This window comes from Cryptomeria japonica, chromosome 4 (genome assembly GCF_030272615.1).
Source record: "Cryptomeria japonica chromosome 4, Sugi_1.0, whole genome shotgun sequence".
Lineage (NCBI taxonomy): Eukaryota > Viridiplantae > Streptophyta > Pinopsida > Cupressales > Cupressaceae > Cryptomeria > Cryptomeria japonica.
The window spans coordinates 674,588,878-674,616,840 of record NC_081408.1 but is presented as its reverse complement, the minus strand read 5'-3'; the positions used below and the strand labels follow the sequence as shown (position 1 = coordinate 674,616,840).

The window sequence follows — 27,963 nt, the reverse complement described above, 5'->3', positions numbered from 1 at the left end:
TTTGAAAGGATTTCGAAAGAGATATTTGAAGAGGCAAAACTTCACAAAACCACTAGCTTATTGATCAAGATCCACAACAAAATAGTTGACGATAAAAAGATCTTGAAATTAATTAACGATGCTACTCGTGATCTTTAGATTGATGATCTCGGAAACATTATTGAAACTCACTAATTCATTCATTCATTCAAGGTGACGTGAGATGGAGCCTTCTTCTGGCACCGTCTACCCAGCCCTTAGGATGCACTGACATCTTATGCATACATTACATGTTATATATACATTAAATGTTATACATACATATAACTACATGACAACGTCTACCACATCCTATACATACAATACATGTTACCCATACATTACATGTTACATATATATCTAACTGTATTCCTGCACTAGTGCATGCTAGGGGCTAGGTAGACATTGCCCCTTCTTCTAGATGGGACATAAACTCGTTGCAATCAAAATAATTCCAATTTATCGATCTCCGTCAACATAAAATAGAATTTAAATGTCAGGGAAAGCGCTTTTTGCGTAATTGGACCTTTCCCCGCCTAATCTAATGACAAGTAGTTACTTTGTAAGGACCCCACGAAGGCAAGCTTATCGTGTACGCCGCCTTTTCACTCGTTTTTCGTATATATAATGGCGACAAAAAATGGATCTTGTCAGTTTTATCGGAGAATTAAATTTGTCAATGACGTAGGTATTCATTCATGGAGTCCACAGACAGCGAAGGCCAACGCGTTTTGCGGGTCGTTGTATTTTAGAATATTTCATAAGTATACCCTACCACGCTTTCAATGGGCCCTCCTGTCATTTTCACTGATAACATTGTTTGTCTTACTCGTACTTCCGCTTCTCATGCCATGTCACGTCGACAGAGACGCAGAAATTATAAATGCGGTTCTGGATTTTTTATATATTGGTCATTTCTCATTCTTATTTTTGTAGGCTGTTATTTTCATTTATTAAGCCGATAGGCTTTCAGTGAGGGCATTTATGCCCGGAAAATTGTCAGCCTTCCGGCCATATTTTTTCCGACACACTTTCCGAGCATATTTTCATTTTTCCCGGGCACTTTTTCTAATCAACGTTTTCACATTTTTGGATACATGCAGTTGGCGGTAGTCCCACTTCATTGCATTTATTTTTACATATAACTTGCCAACTCATCACAGAGCACATTGATGGTGAATTAAATGTATGTTTAATCTGCCAGACACCTGAGCTTAACGCAAATATTTGGGCTTTTCGGTTGTGCCCTCCACACGGAAAGTCTACGAATTCTGCAATGCCTTGCGAAGACCATGTAAGCCCATTACTGGATTTTATGAGTTTATGCAGAACACCATAGTAAAAATCTTATGTCTGGCTAATTTCATTTTCGGTTGAGGTCGTTGCAAATTTTCCCCTTTTTTTCATTTCATTTTCTCGAAAAAAATTTAATCTCTATCAGAGGCCTGCATATGAGGTACCGAAGTGTCTAAAAGGGCACCCAGAAAGCTCTGCATAGAAGTTTCAACAGATTAGGGAAGATGAAATTTTTATTTTTGTTTAGTGACAATCTGAGCATTTTTGGGGATTTATTTTGGCCCTGTAAATAGGCATTGTTCAGCACTGGAAATTTAGAGTTTTTTGTGCATGTATATATTGTAAACTGTATTTTAGGGACTTTATTTGTTTTCTTACAATGAGAAAATTATAGGGCTTGTTTGCTTCTTCCAACCATTAGAGTGGTTTGGCATTAGGGTAATTTGTATTTGTTGGTGAAGCACAATTGTCTCCTTAACCGAGAAATGACCCATCTATCCCTCGAGGTCGATCTACTATATATATATATATATATATATAATTTTTTCGTCTCACTCAGAGATAAATATTTTATTTAGAGTGCCCTCACATTGGTAAAGCATCGAAGAACGATGAATATTACGTTTGTAAGAACTTTAGATGCTGGCTTTACTCTACTCGGAATCACGGCTACAAAGGGGAAATAGGGACTCCTGAAATTGGCTAATACGACTCAGAGAAAGGTAGGAAATCCAGGAAATTATATCCCATCAAAGCAAGCGGATCGGGTGAAACGAACAAGCATTCTAAAAGCGGGTGTTCTAAAAGCCCTCCCGAGCTAGCGCTCGGAAACTCCATCAAAACTAATGGGTGCGTAGGACCGGACCTGGGAGCTTTTCCTGCTCATTTATCATCCTTTTGGCAGGCTATCTCATTCTCCATCGTACCTAGGAGCGGCACCTTAACCATATCCTTTTTAAGCAGTACGAGTTTTAGTTCGATTGGGTGATAGAGCTGGAGCGAGTGAGGATTCTAAAATTTTGTTGTTTGTAATTTGTATATGTTGTTTGTAACTTGTATATGTGCAATGTATTTACATTTCTGTGAAGAAATTGTTTGCGCTCCTAGTACCACACAAATATGACATTAGTAGACAGGTTTTTAGTGTAGAAAATGAAAAAATGGTGCACAAAGCACTTTCCGAAATAATTTATTTCTTGGGATCTTCACATTTAATTATCAGGCCAAAACTTCACATAGGACATCGCAAGAGATAATGCCACAATAATAGTTTCATTAAAGATTTAAATAGTCGTCATCTCTATGGATATTCCATTTCCACTCTATCTGCACATATTAAAGTGAATCAATTGAGATATTGCTCTTGTACAAATATGTTATTGCAGTTAACATGCAGAATGATAAATTTAAAAACATCATCTAACCTATAATTTGGCTGGAAATCAAACGAAACGTGAAATATATTCCACATGATGTTGGTAAGTTGTAAATTGTCTACGCCAAGTTGTGTAGACTGGTAAAAATGTATATTTAAGCCGATTCTGAAATAATTTATTTCTTGAGATCTTCACATTTAATTATCAGGCCAAAACTTCACATAGGACATCGCAAGAGATAATGCCACAATAATAGTTTCATTAAAGACTTAAACAGTCGTCATATCTATGGATATTCCATTTCCACTCTATCTGCACATATTAAAGTGAATCAATTGAGATATTGCTCTTGTACAAATATGTTATTGCAGTTAACATGCAGAATGATAAATTAAAAAACATCGTCTAACCTATAAATTGGCTGGAAATCAAACGAAACGTGAAATATATTCCACATGATGTTGGTAACTTGTAAATTGTCTATGCAAGTTGTGTAGACTGGTAAAAATGTACATTTAAGCCGATAGGCTTTCAGTGGGGGCATTTATGCTCGGAAAATTGTCAGCCTTCCGGCCATATTTTTTCTGACACACTTTCGGAGCATATTTTCATTTTTCCCGGGCACTTTTTCTGATCAACGTTTTTCACATTTTTTGATGCATGCAGTTGGCGGTAGTCCCACTTCATTGCATTTATTTTTACAAATAACTTGCCAACTCATTACAGAGCACATTGCTGGTGAAATAAATGTATGTTTAATCTGCCAGACGCCTGAGCTTAACGCAAATATTTGGGCTTTTTGGTTGTGCCCTCCACACGGGAAGTCTACGAAATCTGCAATGCCTTGCGAAGACCATGTAAGCCCATTACTGGATTTTATGAGTTTATGCAGAACACCATAGTAATCTCGGTATGTTAAAAATGATTTGCAACAATATTTTCATTTATAATGCTGTAAAAATCTTATGTAACTTACTCATAATCTATTGCTTGGAAAATGCACAAGGGCTTTTTTTTGTGAATGATTAGTGTTGTGAAATGTTCTCCATTTAAACTTTTGGAACCAAAATACAAATTGACAGGAGGTTTTTTAAAGATGCATTAAAAAATAATAAGGTTTAGTTGTTGGACCAGTTTCATAAGTACCTCCTGTAGAAAATTAGTGCAAGAGTTTTAAGCTATTTACAGAACCAAGTAAATATTTAAGCCGATAGGCTTTCAGTGGGGGCATTTATGCCCAGAAAATTGTCAGTAATGTCATTTTAGGTTTTCATTTTCTTTGTTTGCTTGCTTTTCACTGTTTCACCATTCTATCGCTTGCTCATCGTGTCTAAGTTTTCTGTTTTCGTTTGAAAGTGAAAAGAAATAGAAGATTGGGCTATTATCATTTGTCAATCCTCCACGAAGTTGTAGTTGAAGGTAAAAAGAAATAGAAAATTGGGCTTTTATCATTTGTCAATCCTCCACGAAGCTGTAGGGGAAGGTAAATCTCATGTTTCCGCACTTTTTGTTTTTTATTATCCATTTTTCATTTCACAGTGTGTTTGTGACTTTTAGGGTGAATTACTAGTTGTTCTTTTTGTATATGCATAGATAGAAAAGAGCGAAAGAATAGTATCTAGGTTTCTAGATATGCTATGCGACACCAATATTATGCTGCATCTCACAGTAACGGAAATATTTTTTTGTGCACTTTGACAGTTGAATAGAAGACGACATAACACCTGTAGATGGCCGCATCTTTCCCCCTCATGTGAACATTTTTTTTTACAAAATCTTTCCAGGTATGGTTTCAATGGAATTGTTCATCATTAACCAGATATGTGACTATTTTGGGGTTTATGTGAATAAGGGTTTTGGGTTGGCTGTAAATGGCATTTGTTTGGTTCAAACCTTGTGTATTTATAATGGCATTCTAAATAGGATTTACTGTTTGTATATTTCGAAATATAATGGCGTTTTGAATAGAATTTACCATTTCACCCATAGCTACATATTTAAAAGGATTTTGGCAGTGTTGCAAGCTTTTACTGGTTATTGCTTTATAATGACTAGAGGATTTTGATTTGTGTAACCAAGCTAATTTTTTTTAAATCACTTTAACGTTTCTCAAATTTGTTTTCAGCCCCCTCTTTATAGTGATCATTGTGTTGTGATCTTAATTTGAAAACTAACTAAAATTAATTTTCCCAAGGATACAAATTTGAAGTTTTTCCGAGTTGATGAATATTTTTTCCATGTTGTAATCCGCATAACTCTTAAAAGTTGTATCATCTCTCTGTTTTATTGCTTTTTTATAGGTATTTTATTCTGACTTAAGTATCTGCCTGCATTCTTTTGGTTTCTTCCCATTAATCTCTGTTCTTTCTTTGCAATAGCCAAGAAATTCATTTTATTTACTTGTTTCCAACAAAGAAACAAATACATGTTCCAAGAACCTTTAGAATTTCCTATAGAATGTTTAGAAACTCTTCTAAATATTTCCTGTAAGATGCAAATTGGTAACCCGAGTTTTACCAGACTCAGAATATTGCAGCAAACTCTTTTGAATTCAATATTAATCAACAGTTTATAGTAAAGGACAAATTTGCAGACTTAAGATTTTGAGATTTTATTGAAAAGTTGCCAGAATATCAATACAATTATACTATAGGTTTAACTGTCTGATTGTCTATTTTATAGTTAATTTTACTTCTTCATAACTCTTTGTACAATCCTCTGTCAAAGTTCCTATTGTTTCCCACGACTAAATTGGTTCATTTCAATTCTCAAAACTCTACTGCCCATTCACATACTCCCCTTTCTCTGGTTTTAGCACTGCTAACTCTGTTTGCTGTGAGCTTCCACCTTATTTTCCACACTATAAATGTCTCTTCATTTTGTCTTTGAGTCGCCCTTCTTATTTGCATAGATAAATGAATCTGCATGTGTACATGCATAGCCTGAAAGAGGGGAGGAGCAAAAAAAGACATATCCACAAATGTATCTATATGTTAGTGTAAATACATATATACATAGATACACATGCATATACACATATATATGTACACATATGTACACATGCAGCTTCATTTATTTATGCATGCTGATCTATGCATACCTATGTATTTCCATAGTTTTGTGCATCTATATATCCATCTGCATACATACATATCTATGTATATGTATATATATACATACATATTTGTGTTTCTACATACAGCTGCATATGGATTTCTATGTTTGTGCATGCAGATATATAGCTCTATGCTTATGCATGTGGCCATATATACATACGTGCTTTTGCATCTATATATCCATGTGCATACATACATATCTATATATATGTATATGAACATATATACATACATATTTATATTTATGCATACACATGCATATGGATTTCTATATCTGTGCATTCAGATATATAGCTTTATATATGTAGATATACCTATATCTACCAGCTTTAGTCGGGGCAATTATCCCCGAAAAATAGTCATTGTCCCTTTTTTTTGGGGGGGCGATGAGGAACAACTGAAATTTTTAGCGGTGACCTTATGGGAATGCAACTTACAAGGTTCATGAGTAATAGATACATTGTACTTAATGCAATGGATGCACGACAAAATATGCCGCCACAAAATTCCTTGCATTCGCAAACTCCTGCGGTTTGGTTGCGCCTGCGCATACTTACAAAAGCAAATTCCCATGCTCTAATTAATGTACCCCACCTTTTCACGGTCATTTGAATTTTCTCTCTATTTCCTCCTCCTGCAAGAAAGCCATCATTCGGATTCACTGCTTTGTTGCATTGTATCAAGTTGTACGTGGTGCATTCTATGTGGATTCCTAGCAAAAAAAAAAATTGACATTGTTTTTGAGTTGGCTTGAACATTGATGGGTTGTGCGTTGAACATTGATATGATTTTCCCTGCCTGCACTTCAGCCTCGCTTGTTGCTCTGTTCGTCTTTCACAGGTAGAATGTATTCCTTCGGGATTGTGGGTTGCAGTTTGATTTTTAAATGTATGATATAATCTTGACTGCTTCACACTGATTAGAATACATCAAAGGTGTGACTCATTTTCCAAAAGGTTATTGAAGAATCAACTTTCCTCGTAGTTTTTTGTCTCTTGCCTCTAGCTCTCTTTACCCTTTTTCCAATTGTGACCTCTTTTATTGGGCCTTGTAGGCAAGCTTTAAAACTGAAGACCTGGCTCAACTAAAAGTTTTGTATTTACTGCCAACCTTGTTTGGGTTGACTAGGCGGAGTTAAAAACTAACAAGCAACTTAGCTAATAGATTTCTATTTTCCACCTCTTCTTTGGTCAACTAGGCAGACTTTAACATTCAAAAACCAGCTTGGTTGATAATTTTTTATTTGTTACCTCCTTTTTTGGCTGTCTATAATTTGTATTTTGTTACCTTGGAAAAATAGGGAACAAATCATTGGATTTGTTGGGTTGTTAAAGTCTGCATGTATAATTTGCATATATATCAAGCTCAATATTTATGAATGTTTGTTTTTTATGTTGCACTTTCTTTTGGAGGTTTTATTTGAATATGCTATTCAACCTTTCTTTATGCTGCTTATTTTCCTATAGGCATTGTCTGCTCTCACAAAAGATCACTTCCTCCAATTGTGAAGAGAATTAAGCAGTATGACATCTTCTACTAGCTCTCCTTGTCCATCACAACAGCCTCCCCCAGATACTTTGGTAAGATAATCCATTCTATGTTGTCGCAAATTTAAAGATATGACCATTCTTTTGGGTGTTTCAGCAATTAAAAAAACATCACTTGTATACATGTTTTGTTGCATCCACAAAGGTGTCATCATTCCCATGTTCCATAGTCTACGCATATATTCTATCCACCCATTGACAAAAAAAAAAAGCTCCCAAACACATTACCTTATAGAAATATAGAGTGCCACATCCTTTTATTCAAAACTGCTCCACCACCTTGTAATACGACTGACATTCTATTATCTTGTTGCATGAATAGATATATAGAATGACACCAAATTGGATATATATATATATATCTCACCAAACATAGTTTTCTTTTATCGTGTCGGCATTGCTTCTATTAAACTTCCCTCCTCTATCAATTCAACCTTGTTGTCCTCTCCTTGTAGGGACTTAACGATCACCTTGAACTTACCCCATATGCAATCTGATCTATGAATGCTGGAGATGATATCCCTTCACCATTGCTGCAGCTTTTGTCATTTGAAAAAATGTTTGGTGATCCAAATGACAATGACAGATACAAAATAATATTGTCAGATGGCATGTATATGCAGATAGCCATTTTGCCACCCAAGTATGCTGACTTATTGCATGCAGAGACGTTGAAGATAGGCTCTATTCTTTTGTTGACAAACTATGCTTGTCGATATGTTTGGAACACAAGGTAGCTTCTATAATGTGTTTTCCCTCATCTTTTGTTGACAAACTATGCTTGTCGATATGTTTGGAACACAAGGTAGCTTCTATAATGTGTTTTCCCTCATTTATGTGAACCTCTTTCAATTCTATTTACAAACATATTTCTTGCAATTGAGCATACCTCCTTCTCGATTTTACAGGTCCATCATTATATTCACTCTTGATGTGAAACAAACGGATTGTCATTTGCTTGGAAAACCTCGATACCTCTTTAAAGAACAGGAAGAGCAAATGTTGGGCCGAGAAACCCCACCCTCCACTAAATGTGCTCTTAAATTCGGTGCAGAGTTGCCTTCCCCACAAAATCCTCCCTCTGAAAATATCAGCCCTATTAAAAGCTTGAACCCTTACCAGAACAATTGGACCATAAAAGGCCGCGTAACAAATAAGAGGAAGATGCATCAATATAACACGCCAGAGCGTAATGGCCAAGTTTTTAGTTTCGATATTATAGACGAAGAGGGTTGTGAAATTAGAATCACTTCCTTTGACGAAATAGCAGAACTGCACTATCACCGAGTTGAAAAAGGAGCTTCATATGTTCTTTCCAAAGGTACTGTAAAAGAAGCAAACACAGTATACAATAAGCTGAACAGCGACCTTGAGATTATCTTAACTGAAACTTCAGTTTTGAAGTGATCTACCCCTGATGTTGTTCAGACTGAAATAAAAACATGCTTCACCCCTATTGATGAAGTTCTCACCACTGCCAACAATACTTTGGTTGATGTTCTTGGTGCTGTTGTTGATGTTAGAGAGATTTCTGTGATTCATAGGAAGGATGGCTCTACAGTAAACAAGAGAATAGTAAAAATAAATGATATGTCAACTTTGACAATAGATGTTAACCTTTGGGGCCCGCCGTCAGAACAACTAGGCAGTGACTTGAAGAATATGCATGCATCTGGAACATTTGTCATCCTTGTTGTTCAAAATGCAAGGGTTGGTTATTTCAACGGAAAAGTCATTAATACTTCAGCGTCTACAATTTTTGAAATTGACCCTTCTATTCCTGAAGTAGACCCACTCCGTTTAAGAGGCGCTGTACAAAAATGCCTTGATCCACACTCTTCAGCAATCCATAGCAAAAAAAACCAGTATCAAAGAATGTCGATTGCATCCATCCTTCAATGTCTTAGCATTGTGCCAGAAACTATTGAGACTACTATTACAGCTGTCTTGTGCTACATAAAGGAAGACCAATTTTACTATACAGCTTGCCCATTACAATTCAACGGTAAAGAATGTAAAAAGAAATGTAGTAAATTAGCTGAGAATTTGTGGTTCTACCCTAGGTGTTAAACACAATTCTCTGAATGTAATTACAAATACCTCTTGCAGATGAAACTATAGGATCATATAGGCAGTGTTTGGGCTAATGCATTTGATGAGGTTGGCACAAAACTCTTGTCTCTGTCTGCAAAGGAACTATACATGTTGCAATATGACTTGACAACAGAAAAAACACCTCACAGCATACTTAATAAAGCTATGTTCAAGCACTATAGCTTTTCAGCTTTGGTCTCTATTGACACATACAACTCTGAGCATAGAGTAAATGTCACAATCAACCAAGTGAAAAGGCTCAATTTCGAAGCTGAGTCCACCTACCTACTTGCAAAGATTGCTCGAATGGGTATGCCCGCATGCCTCTATAATGTCGGGGACAAAAACTAGGACTTCTCTTTGTCTACGTCCACTATATAAAGCTTAGTTTTTTGGCATTTACAAACAATTTCACAATATTTTTTTCCGCTGCACTTGCTTGCAGTTATTTCAAACATTGAACCACTACATATAACCACATATTACTGTTGTTATTTTGCATTTTGAGATGACTTGTTCAATCCTTTAACTGATATGTTTTCCTACCAATGAAGGTTGCCAATTGTTGTGTCTCCTTTTATTCATAAAAGCACTACAAACATATGATGCCTTTATATTTCAGTATTTCTATACATAAACACATCTCCACACTTTTAATCGCAATGTGCATGTCTATGGATTTCCTTTTCTATTCAAACTGCAATTCTATGTACTCTGTGTTACCACCTCTTCCACATTTACATAACAAGATTAAAGTTCAAACCATGACTATGCTAACTACTTCGAATTAATCTTTATATGTTTGCATTAATCTGTTTGTATATATACAAACACACATATATATATGGATGTGCATCTGGGCATATATGCATATGTGCATACACAAACACACACACATATATATGTATTTCTTTCTCTACATAATTGTCTGCATATGCACATATGTAAGTATATACTACTCTGGACTACATGTATGTATCTCTCTATTCCACATTTACATAGCAGAATTAAAGTCCAAACCATGACTATGCTAGCTACTTTGAATTAATCTTTATATATTTGCATTAATCTGTTTGCATATACACAAACACACACATATATAGATGTGCATCTCAGTATATATGCATATGTGCATATACATATATATATATATATGTGTGTGTGTGTTTCTCTACATAAGTGTATGCATATGCACATATGTAAGTATATACTGCTTTGGCCTGCATATATGTATCCATTTATCTATATATGTGTGTGTGTGTGTGTGGGTATATATGCATCTGTGTGTATGCATTTACATAGAGATTCTCCTCTGTCTATGTATTTCCATGTCCACACATATAACTATATATTGTTTTTTGCCACATATATATCTATATACATACATATGCTGCAATCCCCTTCATGTTCAGCCGGCGGAAGAGGGTGGAGAACCATTGGAAGGGAACTGGGGTTCTACTGGCTGAACCATATTCACTGCCTTTCATGCATATAACACCACATGTTTCTTCCATTATACACTTTTGTTATATACTGCCTTGCAAGCATACTTCACAAGACTTTTGCATTCTAAAGCTTTGTCCACTTGTACATTGCCACCATCATTGTTACAACTTCTAAAAGGAAGATACCATAATAGGATTAACTACCATTTGTCAAGTTTGCCCGTTGTCTAAAATGCTTCCTCCCATTTTTGTTTTCCCTTTATCTTTGGTATCTCCACAGTTTTAATCGCAATGTACATGTCTGTGGATTTTCTTCTCTTTTCAAACTGCAAGTCTATGTACGTTTTTCAACCACCTTTTCCAAATTTACATAACAGAATTAAAGTTTAAATCATGACAATCCTAACATCTTCGAATTAATCTTTATACATTTGCATTTATCTGTTTGCATGCACACAAACACACATACATATATGGATGTAGATCATACACTACGTTTCATGCATATCGGACTGCATATTTCTGCCATCATACACTTTTATTATATATTGCCATGCAAGCATAGTTCAGAGGACTTCTGCATTGCAAAGCTTTGCTAGATTGCACGTTGCCACCATCATCCTTGCAACTTCTAAATGGAAGACACCATAATAGGATTAACTGCCATTTGTCTGGTTGGCCCATTGTGTAAAATGCTTCCTTCCATTATTATTTTTCCTTTATCTTTGGTTTGCTTGCCTGGACATAACGACGAGTATTATTTTCATACAAATTTCATCTTGCAATGCATTTTTTTGCTGTAATAACTATTCCACTAAAAGGTTCTTACATGGTGTTTAGACACCCACAGTCAGCCTTCCAATTATAACCCAATAAGTTTAGCTTCACACTGATTGTTCATGCCCATTTACATTCTGCTTGCATTCTCTCATCTGCAGTCTGGAATTTCATCTACGTTATTTCACATTAGGCTACAATTTAAACCAACTTGTCGACTACAACTTTATTGCATTGTGATTGAATCTTGCCAAATAAAAAATAAGAATTGTTGCAAATTACTCAATTATAAGTTTGTTATATTTTAAGCACTTGTTGAAAAATTAACTTCCCTCTCAAATAATCAATTACTAATTTAGTCTAGACATATGGGATTTTCAACAAAAAAACAGATATTAAAAACACGGTTGCCCACATCTATGCTTGCTACCATCTCTTTTCAAATTATTAGTTCTAAAAAAACCTCAAGCCCACCCATAGGTTCAGCGTGTTCTTTATGGCCCCTATACATTTTATAATTGTCATTTACGTTTCCTTAAGGAATCAACATCTACGTTAAGTGTTTTGGAAAAAAAAAATTTATTTCCTTGTTGCTTATCTTTGTTTATATATATCTTATATTAGTTACTTTCTTCAAACATTTGGTGGTCAAATGGCATGAGATTGGCATTCTAAACTGCATGTATTCCGCCTTCTTGAAATAAATCTTTCTACATATATATATCTCTTTGTATACACACACACATGCACACACATATAGCGGCACCCACACACGTGCGCACCCACGCACACAGACACACACATACCCATATATATATATATATATATATATGTATGTATGTCTGTCTCTTGGTATATATACATATGTGTATATACATATACATATATGCTTTAGCATACTTGCCTGCCTGCATATGCACATATGTAAATATATATTGTTCTGCACTACATATATGTGACTATTTACCTATTTATCTATATATGTATATCTATGCAGGTATATATACATGTGTGTATGTGCACATACATATGTATGCTCATCTATCTATGTATTTACATATGCACACATGTAGCTATATACTATTTAACACTGCATATATATGTATATACATAACAAGGTATGTCCATATGTCCAGCCACTTATCTAAACAACCCCATTATTATCTGCCCTTCCACAAATGCACTGCACCATTTAGGTGTACCCTTCTATCCCATTTCTATTCATATGAGTATACACCCACACCCATACATACCCTTCCACAAACGCTCTTCACCGGACTGCGCCCCTTCTCATTAGGCTATCCCTACAATTGAATTGCCTTCGCTTTAAATCAGCGGAGGAGGGTGGAGAACCATTGGAAGGGACCTGGGTTTCTACCGATTGAAGGCTCTATAATACATTTCAGATTCTTGTACCACAAATATGCTCCCAACCATATGTGTCGCCCACTCAATAGCGCTCCACCTATTAATTCCCCTTTATAGCTTGTCATTCTAACACACCGCCATTGTTGTATTTCTCTCAGATCTCCAAAGAGCCAGCTCCACAAATATCAGATTTGAAAAAAGCTAGAAAGAAAGAGCAAAATAGGATCTACCATGCAAAACATAGAGACGAAATTTCTATAAAGCGGCAATACAAACGCCTTAATCAAAACATGGATTCCAATTTTTTGCAACCATTGCCAAATCTGGTTGCAGCCGACTCTTCGGGTATCCCCATACCTCACATATTGCCACCCTCATCTAAAAAACATCCATCAGCTATGCTCCAGCCACATTCAGCTGTGCTCACCCAGTCAGCCGCACAATATGAACAACCTTGCAAGCAACCTTTACCAATTGGTCAGCAAACAAATGCTGCTTCTATTGCTATGGTGACACCAATCTCAGAACATCTCAGATCTTCTGCATTTACAGATGCATTGGCTTCTTTCTGGACAAAAATAGATAGCTTGTCGCATCTACACATATGTTCAACTTGCAAAGAAAAGTATGTTGGTATGCATGTCAAATTAACTCAACCTGTTGTCATTTGCGCAAGATGCTATAACGAGAAGGGTGTTCACTGATTCTCTATAGCAAACAATATGGACCCTGGCGAACAACCCATGGTTTTAAAACGGCTCTCACAAGTAGAAGAGCTGCTTATGGCAAGGATTGCTCCTGTTTTGCAAGTTAGCCATGCCAGGGGTGGTCAATACAAATATATAGGGCACACCATTAATTTCCCACAAGACATTTCAGAAATAGCAACTACTTTGCCACGCAGATTCCAACATTTGGAGATTGTGATTATTCAAAGGACAAATCTCGAAGGAAAACAATATGACTGTTATGTCAACAAGTTCCATGTTATGGATGCATTGAATTACAAAATTCAACATGACCAGTACTACAGTGATGTTATCATTGATGATGCAGCTGTTGATTTATTGCCACAAACATCTACCGATATATCTGAATTTTTACATACCCTTCCAAATACCTTTGATCTGCAGCCTCCTTCACCAACACAAGAACAACTCTCTAATTATGATGAAGTTGAATTGCACACCACATCATCATTCATCCCAAAGCTGCCATGTTCAAGCCCTGAACTAGATGTCATTAAAAAGATATTGCACCTAGATAAGGATGATCAAAATGTTGCAGCTTGGCCTGAAATAAGTTGCTTACCCATTAATGAATACAACACTGAAGGCTTGTTTGCTATGGCTTTCCCAACATTGTTCCCAAGTGGATCCGCACTTCCACTCCAACCAAGGACAAAACATGTCCACTTGCACGAATATGCTTTGCACTTGATAAGATATCATGACCAAAGATTTGGACAGCATGTTAGGTTCAGATATTATCTCTACAATCTAATTATGAGACACCGTTCCCAACAGTCGGCTTGAGTTTTCCTACAGACCAACTTAGAAGACTCCATCCCAACTATGCTACAAGCTTTGTGTGAACAGTTGCAGTCTACACCATCCGATCAATTGCCAAACCAATTAATGCGTTTTGTAGCTTCATTGCGAGGCACAAGAGCCTATTGGAAAAGATCCCGCAAGGATCTTACTACAATGATACACCAATTGGGAGCACCTACATTGTTCTTCACATTAAGTGCAGCTGATACCAAATGGCCAGAGCTACATAAATTGTTTCCAGCTAACTCTTCTTCAGAATTCCAAACCACAAGGAAGCAATTTATACAAAACATTGTCCACAATCCACACATTACAGCATTGTTCTTGCATTTTAGATTCACAATATTCTGTGAGGAGATTATTGACAAGGTTTTGAAATCAAAAGACCATTGGTAAAGGTACGAATGGCAACATCGTGGGTCCGCACATATACATGGCTTTTTATGGTTGCCAAATGCACCTAATATGGACAATTTAGACTGGTCTAACTATGATGTCGTGCAATCAGCTAAGTCATTTTCTGATAGGTATGTTACAGCATGGAATCCTCACAACCAAGTTGCCCGAGCCAATAGACTGCACACTGCTTCTCTGTTTGATCCATGCATGGCTGATACAAACCAAATTCTATCTGCTGACCCTCTCTCTGATTATGAGGAACTCGTCAATGTTGTTCAACGGCATACAAAATGCTCTACTCACACTCGCTTAAAAAAGAAAGGCTCAACCCTTCATTATCGGTATAGAGCCCCTTGGTCTGAGCAAGATTTTTCAACACTAATTGTTGATACTGATCGTAAGCCATCTTATGAACCAGCAAGAAATGACAGTCGTTTAAATATTCACAGCCCAATCATGTTGGCAATATGGCGTGCAAATGTTGATTGCCAGCCTGTTTGTTCCAAAATGGCTGTTGTACAATATATCTCCAAATATGCTTCAAAAATAGAACAAAAGTCAGAGGGCTACGTCGACATGCTAAAGAAAATAGTTGCTACAACTAATACACAAGATACCATCTTGCTAGCATACCAAAAATTCATGATGGGGATAGTTGCTGATTGAGACATCAGCGAACAAGAAACTTGCCATATGTTGTAAAAACTGATCTTGATCAGTTGTAGCTGGCATTTTGTCTCCCTTAATGTTAGCAGGAATGCGTTCCATCGTATTGCTGATCAAAATGACAATGCCGAACTTTGCAAATCTTATATTTCTGCTTATATGGAAAGACCTATTGAATTGGAAAGAATCTCGCTCATACAATCAGCACAACAGTTTTCATACAACAGCCAACGTAAGAAGCATAAATGGCAAAAACTCCAAAAACAAGCAATTGTCAATGCCTACCCACAATTTAAAACCTCTCCAAATGAGGTTGATGACAACTTTGAAGCCTATTGTTGGAGTGAGCTGCTCTTGTACAAACCCTTTCGTCATATTTCAACAGATATAGGTACATCACCGCGCCAAATCATTACAAATTGGAAGCTATTGTACATGCATGGTTACACACATTGGCATATTTATGGAATAGAACAAGAATGCACAACAGAGAATGATGCAGACTCTGATGGTGATGCTTTCTTGCATTCGCAGAATGAAGACCAGTATGAATGGGAGTACCTTTCGCAAATGGGTGCTTCTAACAAAATCAACATAAATGATCTCCAAATGTTGGGTAGGCGCGATTACGATATTAACTTCGATTGGAGTGAACCCTATCCCGCTGATCCACTTCATGTTACTGCTGTTGGCTTCATTTCCACAAATAAAATAAATTGCAAGCCTACCCTTCTCCAGCCATCTTCTCCTATCACTGCTACATTCCCCATGGCAGCAAAACAAAAACTTGCACTTGACCTCATTCTTGCCCATTATGCATCCCATCAACCCACACCTCCACTCCGGATGATTATACAAGGCACTGCAGGCACTGGCAAATCATATTTGATACAATGCATTAGAAAAAGACAACCTTTCCACAAATCTAGAGCACAATCCTTTGCTTGTATTTGCCCCAAATCTAGAGCTGCTGCATATATACTTTCCATCTAAAATACCCACCAGGTAACATTATGTTTAAGTATATTTCCTCCTCAATTTCAACTATGTCTTCCACACTACTACAGAAAATTTACCATTTATCAAAGTTTCTAAATTTATGTTCTTATGTTATTGCTTTCAATTTCCAGATTTAAACAAATGGCCCTTCCATCACTTCGGTTATCTAATTCCACAATCAATTCCTCTACATAATAGCGTCGTTTCACCCCAGGTAAGCAGCATTAAACTAATCCTCTCCTCTACAAGTTACAATATTCATATTCTCTCCACCTTTCATCTACAATTTTTATATACAATTTCTTGCAACCAATTACTCACTTCGTTTCGTTGCTTCCCCCCTGCAGGATTCATTCAATAGAACTAGTTCGCAAATTGTTTTCGCATGTACTGTTCAATTTCTTATCTGCTGCTACATTCACTTGCCAAATACTTAGTGTTCTTAACGCATTCCACTCTACAAGCTCTTCCCGCCCGTTTGTGCTGGCCTATCGGCGCACCGTTGCAGGCACTACTCGTGCAACTGCTAGTTTAATCTGTCAATTCTAAAGTAGGTACTTGGATTTATCTCATATTATGATAAACTGACTCAAAAAAAAAAAAAAAATAAAAAAATAATAATAATAATAATATTGTCTATTCTATATAATTGACACCTCAATTTAATGTGTCTTTTTCTCATGGTGTGCATTTTATCATATCTCATTTTTGAAAACTTAAAACCTAAGCTTCCAAGTCTCATTTTATTTTTTTTCTCATGGTGTGCATTTTATCATATCTCATCTTTGAAAACTTAAAACCTAAGCTTCCAAGTTTGTGTTCTTTTGCATGCCCCACTTTTTCCTTTTAAATTTGAATGAATGAATTGTTTTTGGGTGGTCTCAAGGATCACATTCAACATGATGTACACATATTTAGTCCTATCTTTTATTTGAGTCTTTTATTTAAGTACACAAACTAGAGGACAAGTATTCAGTTTCTAGAAGGCAAGGGGTTAATGGAATAAAGGAGAAAGGATTCTAAACACCTTCTCTTCCTTGACTTGTTAGGATAGCATCACAATAAATTGAGGAGAATATAGAAAAATGTTATGTTTCAATTGTAATAGCAAATATAGTCAAGGACATAAATAAATTGAAAAGGAAGTCTTCTATGCTAAAGGTTCAGATGAGCAAGAAGAGGAGGAACCAATATTAGAGGGTGAAAGGGTGTCAGATGAAGAATCACAAGATCTCAAGCCAATCATATTTTCATGCACTCTTAGGTTTTATTGCCCCACAAAACCTTAATGTAGTGGGTTTCTTAAAGAATGTGAGAGTAATGGTATTGATAGAATTAGATAATACTCATTATTTCATCAACCAGATATTAGCTATTCATCATAATAGTTATATATACCCAGCTCCCATGTCTGAAGACTTTATTGTAGATGGTTGTATTGTATTTTAGTTTTGGAAAATATTACGATATTAAATTATCTATGGGTGAATATCATCTTGATTGCCCATTATTTGTTATATCCATAGGTTCAATAGATATTATTTTGTGAGTACAATGTCTTAGTACTTTGGGAACAATTGAAACAAACTTTCAAGAGCTATTCTTGAAATTTCAATCAAAAGGAAGGATAGTGGAGCTAAGAGGGTTGCTTGAAAAGTCCCCATATATGGTAAGCTCTCATCAAAATGAAATTTTTCTTAATAAAAGAGCTGATGGATTTGTGGCCCAATTATTTCCTTATAAGCCTATATCAATTGAATGATTCTACCAACCCAAACTTATAAGAAATTATAGATCATCGCTCAATGGCTTTTGGAGATATGCCTAAAGGAATTCTCCTATGAGAGATCATGATCATTCAGTACTAGTGCCAAGAAGAAATATGCCCAACATCATGCCTTATAGATACCCATATATACAAAAAAGTGAGACTAAAAAGATTGTTCAAGAGATGCTAGAGGTTAGAATTGCGAGGCATAACTAGAGTGCTTACTCTTTTCCTATGGCAGTGGTGCAAAACAATGATCAAAATTGGTACATATTCTTAGACTACAAAGTTCTCAATATTTACACCATGATTGATAAGTTTCCTATTCCAACCATTGATGATTTATCATATGAATTGAATGGAGCTATGTCTTTTACAAGTTTTAAGCTTAGATTGGATTACCACCAAATTGGAATTAAGGAAGAAGGTATTCTCAAGACAACATTTAGTATTCACGAGTGTCATTATGATTTTTTGGTGATGCCTTTTGGTCTTACTAATGCACCATCTACATTTCTAATTTTGATGAAACCCATATTTAAGAAAATTTTGAGAAAGTTTGTATTAGTAGTATATGATGATATTTTGATTTATAGCAAGACATTGGAGGAACATTATTTGCAACATGTTGATCCAGCATTACAAGCTCTCTAAGATCACTAGCTCTATACTAAGCCTTCCAAGTGTTATTTTGGTCTTAAAGAGATGGGGTACTTTGGACATAGTTTTGCACAAAATAGTAAAGATGGAAATTAAGGCTATAGTGGAATGGCCTTTCCCAAAACCATTAAGAAATTGAGCGATTTCTTGGGATTAACTGGATAATATAGAATATTTATGAAGAAAAATGGTCATATAGAAGCATACTTCACAACCCTATTGAAGAAGGATTATTTTCAATGGAGTGTGCTAGATAATGGATAATTTGAGAGATTGAAAGAGGATATACATACTTCTCTAGTTCTTACTACTCTAAAATTCACTAGGGATTTTATTATGGAATGTGATGCTTTCTAGATAATGGTTAGGATCATTTATCGTGTAGGAGGGTCGACCCATTTTTTTTAGAGTCATCAACTAAAGAGTGAGAATCAAATCAAACCTATTTATGAGAAGGAAATACTATCAATTCTTCATATATTAAAAGAATGGAGGTCATATCTAAAGGGAAAAGCACTTCAAAGTGAAGACAAATCATGAGCCAAAAATATTTTTTAATAAACATTATCTTTTGAAGATATTTAAAAATAGGTCACAAATGTATTTATGTATGACTTTGAGACCATATATAAAAAATTAAACAAAAATATTATGGAAAATGCATTATCTAGGAAGGATGAAAAAGATGAAGCTTTATGACCTATGCCATTTCAATATTACAAGTAGATTGAGTAGTAGAATCCAAAGCGGAGTGGCAAACATTTGATGTTGCTACAAGTAATCTCATTCAATAGCTACAAAGTGATCCTGGTAGCTTAGATAAGTTTAGTTGGAAAGGAGATACTTTGTGGTATAAAGAGTGATTATATGTATGTGAGAATTTCACTCTCAAACAAAATATTCTCATATAACTTCATGAGTTTCCAATAAGCAAATCATTCAAGATTTTTGAAGACATATCCTTGAAACAAGCAAGAGTTTGTTTAAGGACTGAAAGAGGATCTTCAAAAATTTGTGGCCAAATGTCTTGTTTGTGTAACATTGTAAATTGTTGCCCTTAACAATTTCATGTTATTTTTAACATATATTTTAGTGTATGGGATTGATCATGAGAGAATGTGCTTGTCTTAGGACTAGATTAGTAGTATTGGTCACACCCACTAGTTTCTAGCGCTTTGAAACGCCAAATAAGGGAGGACACTAGTGTCCTCACAATTTGGCCCCAAATTTGAATGTTTGAATGTTGATTTCTAGCCCTTAACAATTATGACCTTGTTGTAGGCCTTTCTTGAAAGATTATTATGAAAAGGCATAAGTCACATATAAATGTGACTCCCTTCCTCATTTGAAAGTCTAACTATCACTCATACAACTAGAAATAATTATCATGATCCATCTTATCAAGCTATCGCCATGATCAAGAATACAATGATCTTCTATCAAGTATCATCTATTATTTATTGTTTGTGTTATTATCAATGATGTACTAACATCTTCCAAAACTCCATGAGAGTAATTCATCATCAACTTACATGAGACTCAAGCAAGATTTCCATGCCTAGAGTAACCATTATTGCTTTGTTAGTTGTTTTCCTCTATTTCTACAAGAGCACACTATTGTTATCATTTTTCATTTTTATTGTGGAGGTGGAAACACCAACTTGAGGTTTAATTGAGGCAAGCCCCTATACAAAAAAACATTTAGCCTCTTTCATGTGCATAGGTGTAGATTTAAAAGAATGTGATTATGATGGTGGTACAAACCGATGAAGCATGTAATGATAGATAGTATCAGACTCCAAACAATGAAAAACCCTAGGGAACTAGTGTTGGGTGCTTGTTTTTGGACACTTTTGCCCTAATTTTTTTAAAAAATAACCAAGATCTAGGTTGATTCCATTTTTAGCATTGGCTCCCATTAGAACAACCTTTGGACACAAGCGCAGGTAGTATTTTATCTATACCCAATTAGCTCTAGATTTCAACATTTCCAAATCTGACTTCCTTTTCTATATTTTTGTTTTGTATCTTCTACGCTCAATTAAACTTGTTTAATTTCCAAATTTGTCTTCCTTTCCTATATTTTTGTTTTTTATCTTCTACACCTAGTTAAACTTGTTTAATTTAGCCTAATTCATTGCACACCCTCAACCAAATTACCAACCACTAACAACAAAATAGTGATGTAAGTCTAGGTAACTTGGCTCTTCCTTATGGGCAATAGCTAGGCCCATTCACATCTCTAATATTGCATGAGAAGAATTGACTAAGGTTAATGAATTGGTTAGTACAATTATCATCACCTTTCTTCTACTTCTCCTCTCTTTTATTCTTCTATATCTATACAATTTTGGAGAAAGTAAGATTATCCAACCATGTCAAATCTCTTTCTACAAAAAATTGATGCACTTGACAAGCTTTCTAGTAGTGATAATTTTTTTTATTCTAGATGGAGCTCTTGATGAATTCATTTTGATTGACACAATTTATGTTTTCGATCATAAAACTGAAATTGTGAAATTTCCAATTGTTGTGCATCTTTGGCAGGCGGTTCCCAATCACAAACTAATCTTGTTATTACTGTTTGATGTGTTAAAAATTTATTTCAACCCTCCAGTTACACTCTAAAATTTTTAAAACAACTTACTCAAAATAATAACATTAATCCAAATGTATTGTAGTCACCTCATTATCATGCAATCACTCATACATATAAAACTAGTAATAACAACAAAAATGAACAGGCGTCAAATATTCTTCCTCCTTCTCAACCTTTTCTTCCACATCCCATCTTTCTCAACATGTTGATAAGAGTATGATCTTGTAGGTTGGGGGTAAGGTTCAGGTGAATCCCACCCAAGCAGGTTAAAATTCCACCCCTACAAGACCATATTTGTCTTTTTGTCAAGTTGAAAGTCACTCAGGAATCCAATCAAGGATTTGCAAATCCATCCCTATGTTCCTCAAGGAAAATCTAGTCACAGAGAATCAAATTTGACCAAAAATAGAGCAGATATAGTCAAGTTTATAGCGGATAAGATTCAGACGAATCCACTCAAATATGTGCAATTGGGACCCTATATTCGAAAGTTCATTCCTATTTGTTCAAATCTACCTAACTACAACTCGAAGATGTAAATCAACTATAACAACTAAATTCATTAGCTTAGATTCATGACATGGGTCCTACTAGACATGCCAAAAATGTGTGCATGCAATTTTTGTTCAATATGTGAATGGTTTAGAAATAAAACCAAAAATAAAATAAAATAAGAAAACACTTAAGATTAGGCGAAAGAGGTCAAATTAACATGAAATACCACAATAACGAAGTATATCAAACCTCTTGTTGCAACAACTTGTCTAAGATGTTCAATTGGATGTGTGCTCACTCAAAAATTTTACAACGTTATGACACTCAAATGACAAAGGAGCGAGAAAGATAAAAATTGCTAAGTTATGGATATATAGGATTGGGGATAAGATTGAATAGGTGGTTGAGATGGAGATCAAGGGTGAAGGATGGATTTAATCTCTCACCTCATAGGATAGTGCCAAGTGGCACCATGAGGTGAGTTGAGAGGGAGATGGAAGATTGAGGGGAACAAAGGAATTAAAAATTCCATTTAGGTAGTTGAGGGGACATGACCCATGTGCTTGATGTTGATGGGGGGAAATTGTTTGAGGATTTGAAGTGGGTCAACTCCACTTAATTAGGATTAGAGAATATGCAAATTATTAGGAGGGGATAAGTAAATTTGATGGATGATATCACATGTGAGAGGTATATTTAATAAATAGAAATTATTTATTTAATTTATGGGAAGATGGGGACTAAATATGAGGGTAAATAATTAAATTTACCTTAAGCTAGAACCTAGGAAAGATAGAAGAAATAGACAATATTAATTAAATAATAAAATATTATTTACTTAATTAATAGAATATTTTTAATTAGTATAAATGATAGCAAATTAGATGAAGTAGAGGTAAATTGACCAGAGGTGGTCAATTTTAGGTGTCTACAACTACTTGGCTAAATGAGCATCTCATATTGATCAAAATTGAAATGCTATAAATTGGAGATCTATATTTTCAACCCATTCTTTATAATTTATTATGCTCTTCATAATGAATTAATTTGATAGTTTATCTTTGTGCTTAAGTTATATGTACTTTGATTTAATGAATCTTTTCTATATTTGAAGTACGGTGTATTTATGACAAACCTCTTTGAATTTATTTTGTATATTTGAAGCACGGTGTGTTTATGACAAACCTCTTTGAATTTATCTTCTATTGATTTCAGTGATTGATATTACTGATGTAATTTTTCAAATTGAAAAAATTGAAGTATTGTGTGAAGATTAACCTGTACCATGAATTAATTTTTCAAATTGAAAAAATTGAAGTATTGTGTGAAGATTAACCTGTACCATGAAAAACAACTCAATTGTGTGTCGTCTTTTATCTGTACAGTCTCAACACTCAACATGCCAACTTTAAAATAGACTGCGTTTTATCAAATGTAGGGTCCGAGCATCAATTTTCTGTTGAATGGAGTGCGATCCATTGACTGCTGTTGCACCATGTGAATCCTCAAAACAGTATAATGTATTCATTAACCACAGAGGACCTGATGTAAAACATAATCTGGCCATCGGCCTTCACGGATCATTTCAGGAAGCTAACATTGATGCATATCTAGATATTAAAGATAATGAGCTTGGAGATTCAATTCCTTCCAACATAAAGAACGCCATACTCTCTGCTTCAGTTCATGTAGCAATTTTATCAGCAAGATATGCGCAGTCTGCATGGTGTTTAGCTGAGTTAACTCTGATGTTACAAACCGGGGCTACAATTATTCCGGTATTTTATAATGTCAAGCCTTCAGATCTCCGCCATAAGCTACGAAGATCATACCGAAAGGCATTTTCCAGATTCCGAGAGAAAGGTAGATATCTCAATCAGTTAGAAGAGTGGAAGGGATCACTCGAAGCTGTTTCGTACTACATGGGCGAGGAGGTCATCTGGAAACCCAATCTGTAAGAAATTTCCCACTAATGGTTTTCAGTTATATGCGAGTTTTGATTCTGATTTAATTCATTGGTTCAGTCTTACAATCATTGTTTAGTTGAAGTTTTGCTTTTGGTTTATATTTCAGTGATACAAATGAGCTTCGTAATCGCCTTGTGTTCAAAGTAGAGAAACTCTTGGTAAAGAGAAGCGTTCATTTAGAGCTTGAAAGAACCGTGCAGGAAAAGAGAAATGTTCCTTTACAGGTTGCAAGATATAAGGTGGGTCTCAATGGGCTTATAGAAGATTTTAAAAAGAGTTGGTGTCAAAAGAGCCGGGAGAGGAATGGGTTTTTTGGCATTTATGGCAGCGGAGGTTCTGGAAAAACCACCTTAGCGAAAGAATTTTTCAATCGCAATTTTTCAGACTATGAGCGATCAAGTTTTCTGTTCAATGTTCGTGAAACATCTGATAATGGTAAACTAGCTTCTTTGCAAAATAAGCTCCTCACAGATCTGTTCCCTACTTGGAATCAGAAAATTACTAGTATAGAAGAAGGAAGAATCCTCCTCAAGTATAGTCTTCAAAATTTGAGTTCCTTCATTGTGGTGATAGATGATGTTGATGACCTGAGACAATTAAATGCACTAGTACCCTTCTATAACTTAAATAACAGGAGTTTAGTAATTGTCACAGCCCGTGAAAAGTGCGTTTTGACAGAGGCCGATATTAGTGTTCATTATAAGATTAAACGAATGAAACCACAGCATGGCATAGAGCTCTTTTCATATTATGCATTTGACAAGCCAGATCCACCAATTGAATATTTTGATTTAGTAAGCCGTTTTGTGGAAAAATGTCAAGGTTTGCCTTTGTCTATTCAAGTTTTGGGCTGTCATGTTTCTCATGGGATCAAGAATGGTTCGATGCTAGAATTAGAAAACGTCAGAAAGACATTGGATATAAAAGGTTTACTTCAATTATGCTATGATACTCTGGAAGAGGAGGAAAAGGAGATCTTCCTAGATATAGCATGCCTTTTCATAGAGAAAAGCGTAAAAATAGCCAAGAGATTATGGAAGGCTAAGGGATGGAATGCTGAACGTGCACTTCAGACCCTGGAAAACAAATGTTTTGTTGACGTGGTGCCGCAAGGTTTTGATGAAGAGCCACCCGCTGATGTTTTCAGAATGCATCATGAACTCCGTCAGTTGGGAACAGAAATGGCTCGTGAAAGACAGATTCGTCGGCCGTGGCGTCAAAATGATAAACTTTTGGTGAGCATTTTGCTAGATATGGTTCATGCTCCGATCTGGGAAAGCAGTTAATTTCTAAGAGCTTATAAAAACATTTAGTTGCTGGTTGATCTATTTTTTGTAACAGCAAAATTTATGGAATTAAAAATGTAATGCAGGTTTTAAACAACTTCAAAAAAGTTCTTCAAATCAAAGATGAAAGCTTTAGATGTCTCAATTCCATTCGGGATATGTCTATTACATATTTTCTGGAGAAATCAAGGACGACATCTGCTTTACAATGGATTGAGTTCAACAGCAAATCCATTCCTTCATGGATTCCTCTCCAAAATTTGGAGGGTTTAAGCATTACAGCAGCAGGGATACCCAAGAGATGGTGGCAGGAACATAAACAGGTATATGCTCCGTCCATTAAATTGTTAAATCTGGCATAGAATGCCTCAACAAATTATAGAATGCCTCAACAAATTATATTTTTGTGGGCATTTTTTATCATAAAAGCATTAGATGTTTATAACAAAAGTAGTTGTAAATTCCAGGGCCCTCAGAATCTGAAAGAGCTGCTTTGCGAGTTTACAGAGCTTCATTGCACGGAGAAAGAAGTTCTTAAGAAAAACTGGAACAAGTATTCGATGTCCTTAGGAATGTTAAGTGGACTAGAAAGTCTTATCCTAAAATTAAAGTCAAAAGGAAAAAGGACAGACATTGAAGTTGAATGGAGTTCCTTCCTAGAGTCAGTCATAGAACCAGCCAGTCTTGTAACCTTGGGTTTGTTTGGTTGCTGTATAAAAGGGAATATACATTTAAACAGTAGTAGGCAGCCAGCTGATACTACTTTTCTGGGATGTCTTGAAACCATAACTCTAAATAATTTGAGGAACACATCCAAGGTTTCAATTATTGGAAATTATTGCCCCATACTTAAATGTCTTAAGATTGAATCAATGGAAGCTCTAGTTGAGGTGAATTTAGAAGGGTTAGAAAGATTGAAATGCCTGAAGGTGTTCGAGTGTCATAAATTGAAAAAACTATTGGGCAGTGGTATGCTGGAACTTGAAATGTTAAGCATAGAATCCTGTTCCGAGTTAGAAACTTTACTAAATCTTCAAGGTTTGAGATCCCTGAAGAGGATTAGGATTATGTTTTGTGAGGTGTTGCAAGCTATCAATGGTATGAAATGTTTAAGTTCCGTGGAAGATGTTACCATTACGGGCTGTTCGGCGCTGTCTAACTTAACAGGTATTGAAGAATTGAAGCGACTGAGGGGAATGATACTTTCAGGCGGTTCTATGTGGAAATGTGTTAGTGGCTTCGAGGTATTGAATGCTGATAACTATATTTCCCATTAGCTTGTACATTATTCACATTGAATTTAGTTGCTCTAGTGTCATTATTAAAATATAGAAATAAATGAAATATTTCTATATGTTCTGTCTGTGATTGTAATTGTGCTTTCTTTTACTTTGTTGTCGAAACTAATTTATAGATGGTGGCTTAATTTCAGCGCCTGCCGTCAGAGTTTACCGTTGTAATGGGGCGGCCAGCCATGTCATCATTGAATGAAGATGGAATTTGCAAGGTAATTTCTACAGTGGATTCTCACGATAGATTTGAGTCTAGAAGAGAAGGGTACCAGAAGCTCCGGTCATTACAGAAATCTCAACAGTCATTCGGTGCTATCATCTTATGCGCTATGGTTGTCAGTAAATCTCCAGCATATATGGACAGAGAACCTCAGTTCGGGGGAACAGTACCTCTCAGTTGGGGAAGTGATGAAAAGTTGGTATATACCATTGTGGTTACTGACCCGAATGAAACATCCATTGTCTCAAATGGTATTCCAAGTTACTGTTGGATGCCAACATTTGAATTAATAAACAGACGGGGGTGCTTGCATCCTGAGGTGAGAGGAAGAATAGTGGAGGGTTTTATAATAGGATTGAACAAAGGCCGTGAATGCGAAACATTACCAATATTGAAAATACTAACTGATCAGCTATATACAGCTGAGGTTGTAACTGATACTGATACTGATTATGATTCTGATTGGGGGGATAACTCATAAGGAGGTGGAGAGCTGCCAATAAAAAGCAAATGCAAAGCCATCTGCAAGGGTATGCAATTTAAGATATTACATTTTTCTTCCTTTATTAGCGGATTTATGAATTTATGTTTATATATATATATATAAAATAAAAACCAAAAAGATATTATAAAGGGTGGTGAAAGTTTTTCAGCAAAAAACCATGTCTTCAGTTAAAAACTTACAAAACAAGTACAATAGACAAGGAAAACTTGAATATGGTAACATAGTTAGAAAACAAAAACTTAAAAAACTATTGGGTTAGAATATCATAAACTTGAAAGCGTAAAAAATACAATATATTCATGAGAGGAAGCTAAGTGTGGAATAACACTTCCAATTTGCTAGAACAAGAAGAACATACACAACATAACATATTGAGTCTTTAAAATATTGGCCACTACAAATTATCATCACCCTAAATAGTTTACATTTTTCTTCCTTTATTAGCGGATTTATGAATTTATGTTTATATATATATATAATAGAAACCAAAAAGATATTATAAAGGGTGGAAAACCAC

General features: G+C 35.5%; 2 protein-coding genes across 4 annotated transcripts; both read left to right on the top strand.

Moving 5' to 3' along the window:
* Nucleotides 1-979: 979 nt before the first annotated feature.
* On the top strand, nucleotides 980-27,508 carry LOC131875513 (disease resistance protein RPV1-like). Of its 3 annotated transcripts, XM_059220050.1 has the most exons (9): nucleotides 980-1,312; nucleotides 3,357-3,600; nucleotides 4,047-4,173; nucleotides 4,392-4,474; nucleotides 23,615-24,130; nucleotides 24,250-25,378; nucleotides 25,516-25,752; nucleotides 25,897-26,673; nucleotides 26,862-27,508. In XM_059220050.1, the coding sequence occupies exons 5-9, from the start codon at nucleotides 23,640-23,642 to the stop codon at nucleotides 27,420-27,422; spliced, it is 3,195 nt and encodes a 1,064-aa protein (XP_059076033.1). In that variant the 5' UTR covers nucleotides 980-1,312; nucleotides 3,357-3,600; nucleotides 4,047-4,173; nucleotides 4,392-4,474; nucleotides 23,615-23,639; the 3' UTR covers nucleotides 27,423-27,508. The 3 variants fall into 3 exon arrangements, with proteins under 3 accessions (XP_059076033.1, XP_059076034.1, XP_059076035.1); XM_059220051.1 differs by lacking the exon at nucleotides 4,047-4,173 and having other exon boundaries at nucleotides 3,357-3,547; XM_059220052.1 differs by lacking the exons at nucleotides 3,357-3,600; nucleotides 4,047-4,173.
* LOC131875315 (replication protein A 70 kDa DNA-binding subunit A-like) lies at nucleotides 7,854-13,741 on the top strand. The gene is made up of 4 exons (XM_059219396.1): nucleotides 7,854-8,086; nucleotides 8,262-8,697; nucleotides 8,782-9,165; nucleotides 13,196-13,741. Exons 1-4 carry the CDS (start codon nucleotides 7,854-7,856, stop codon nucleotides 13,739-13,741), a joined length of 1,599 nt encoding a protein of 532 aa, XP_059075379.1.
* Nucleotides 27,509-27,963: the final 455 nt, after the last annotated feature.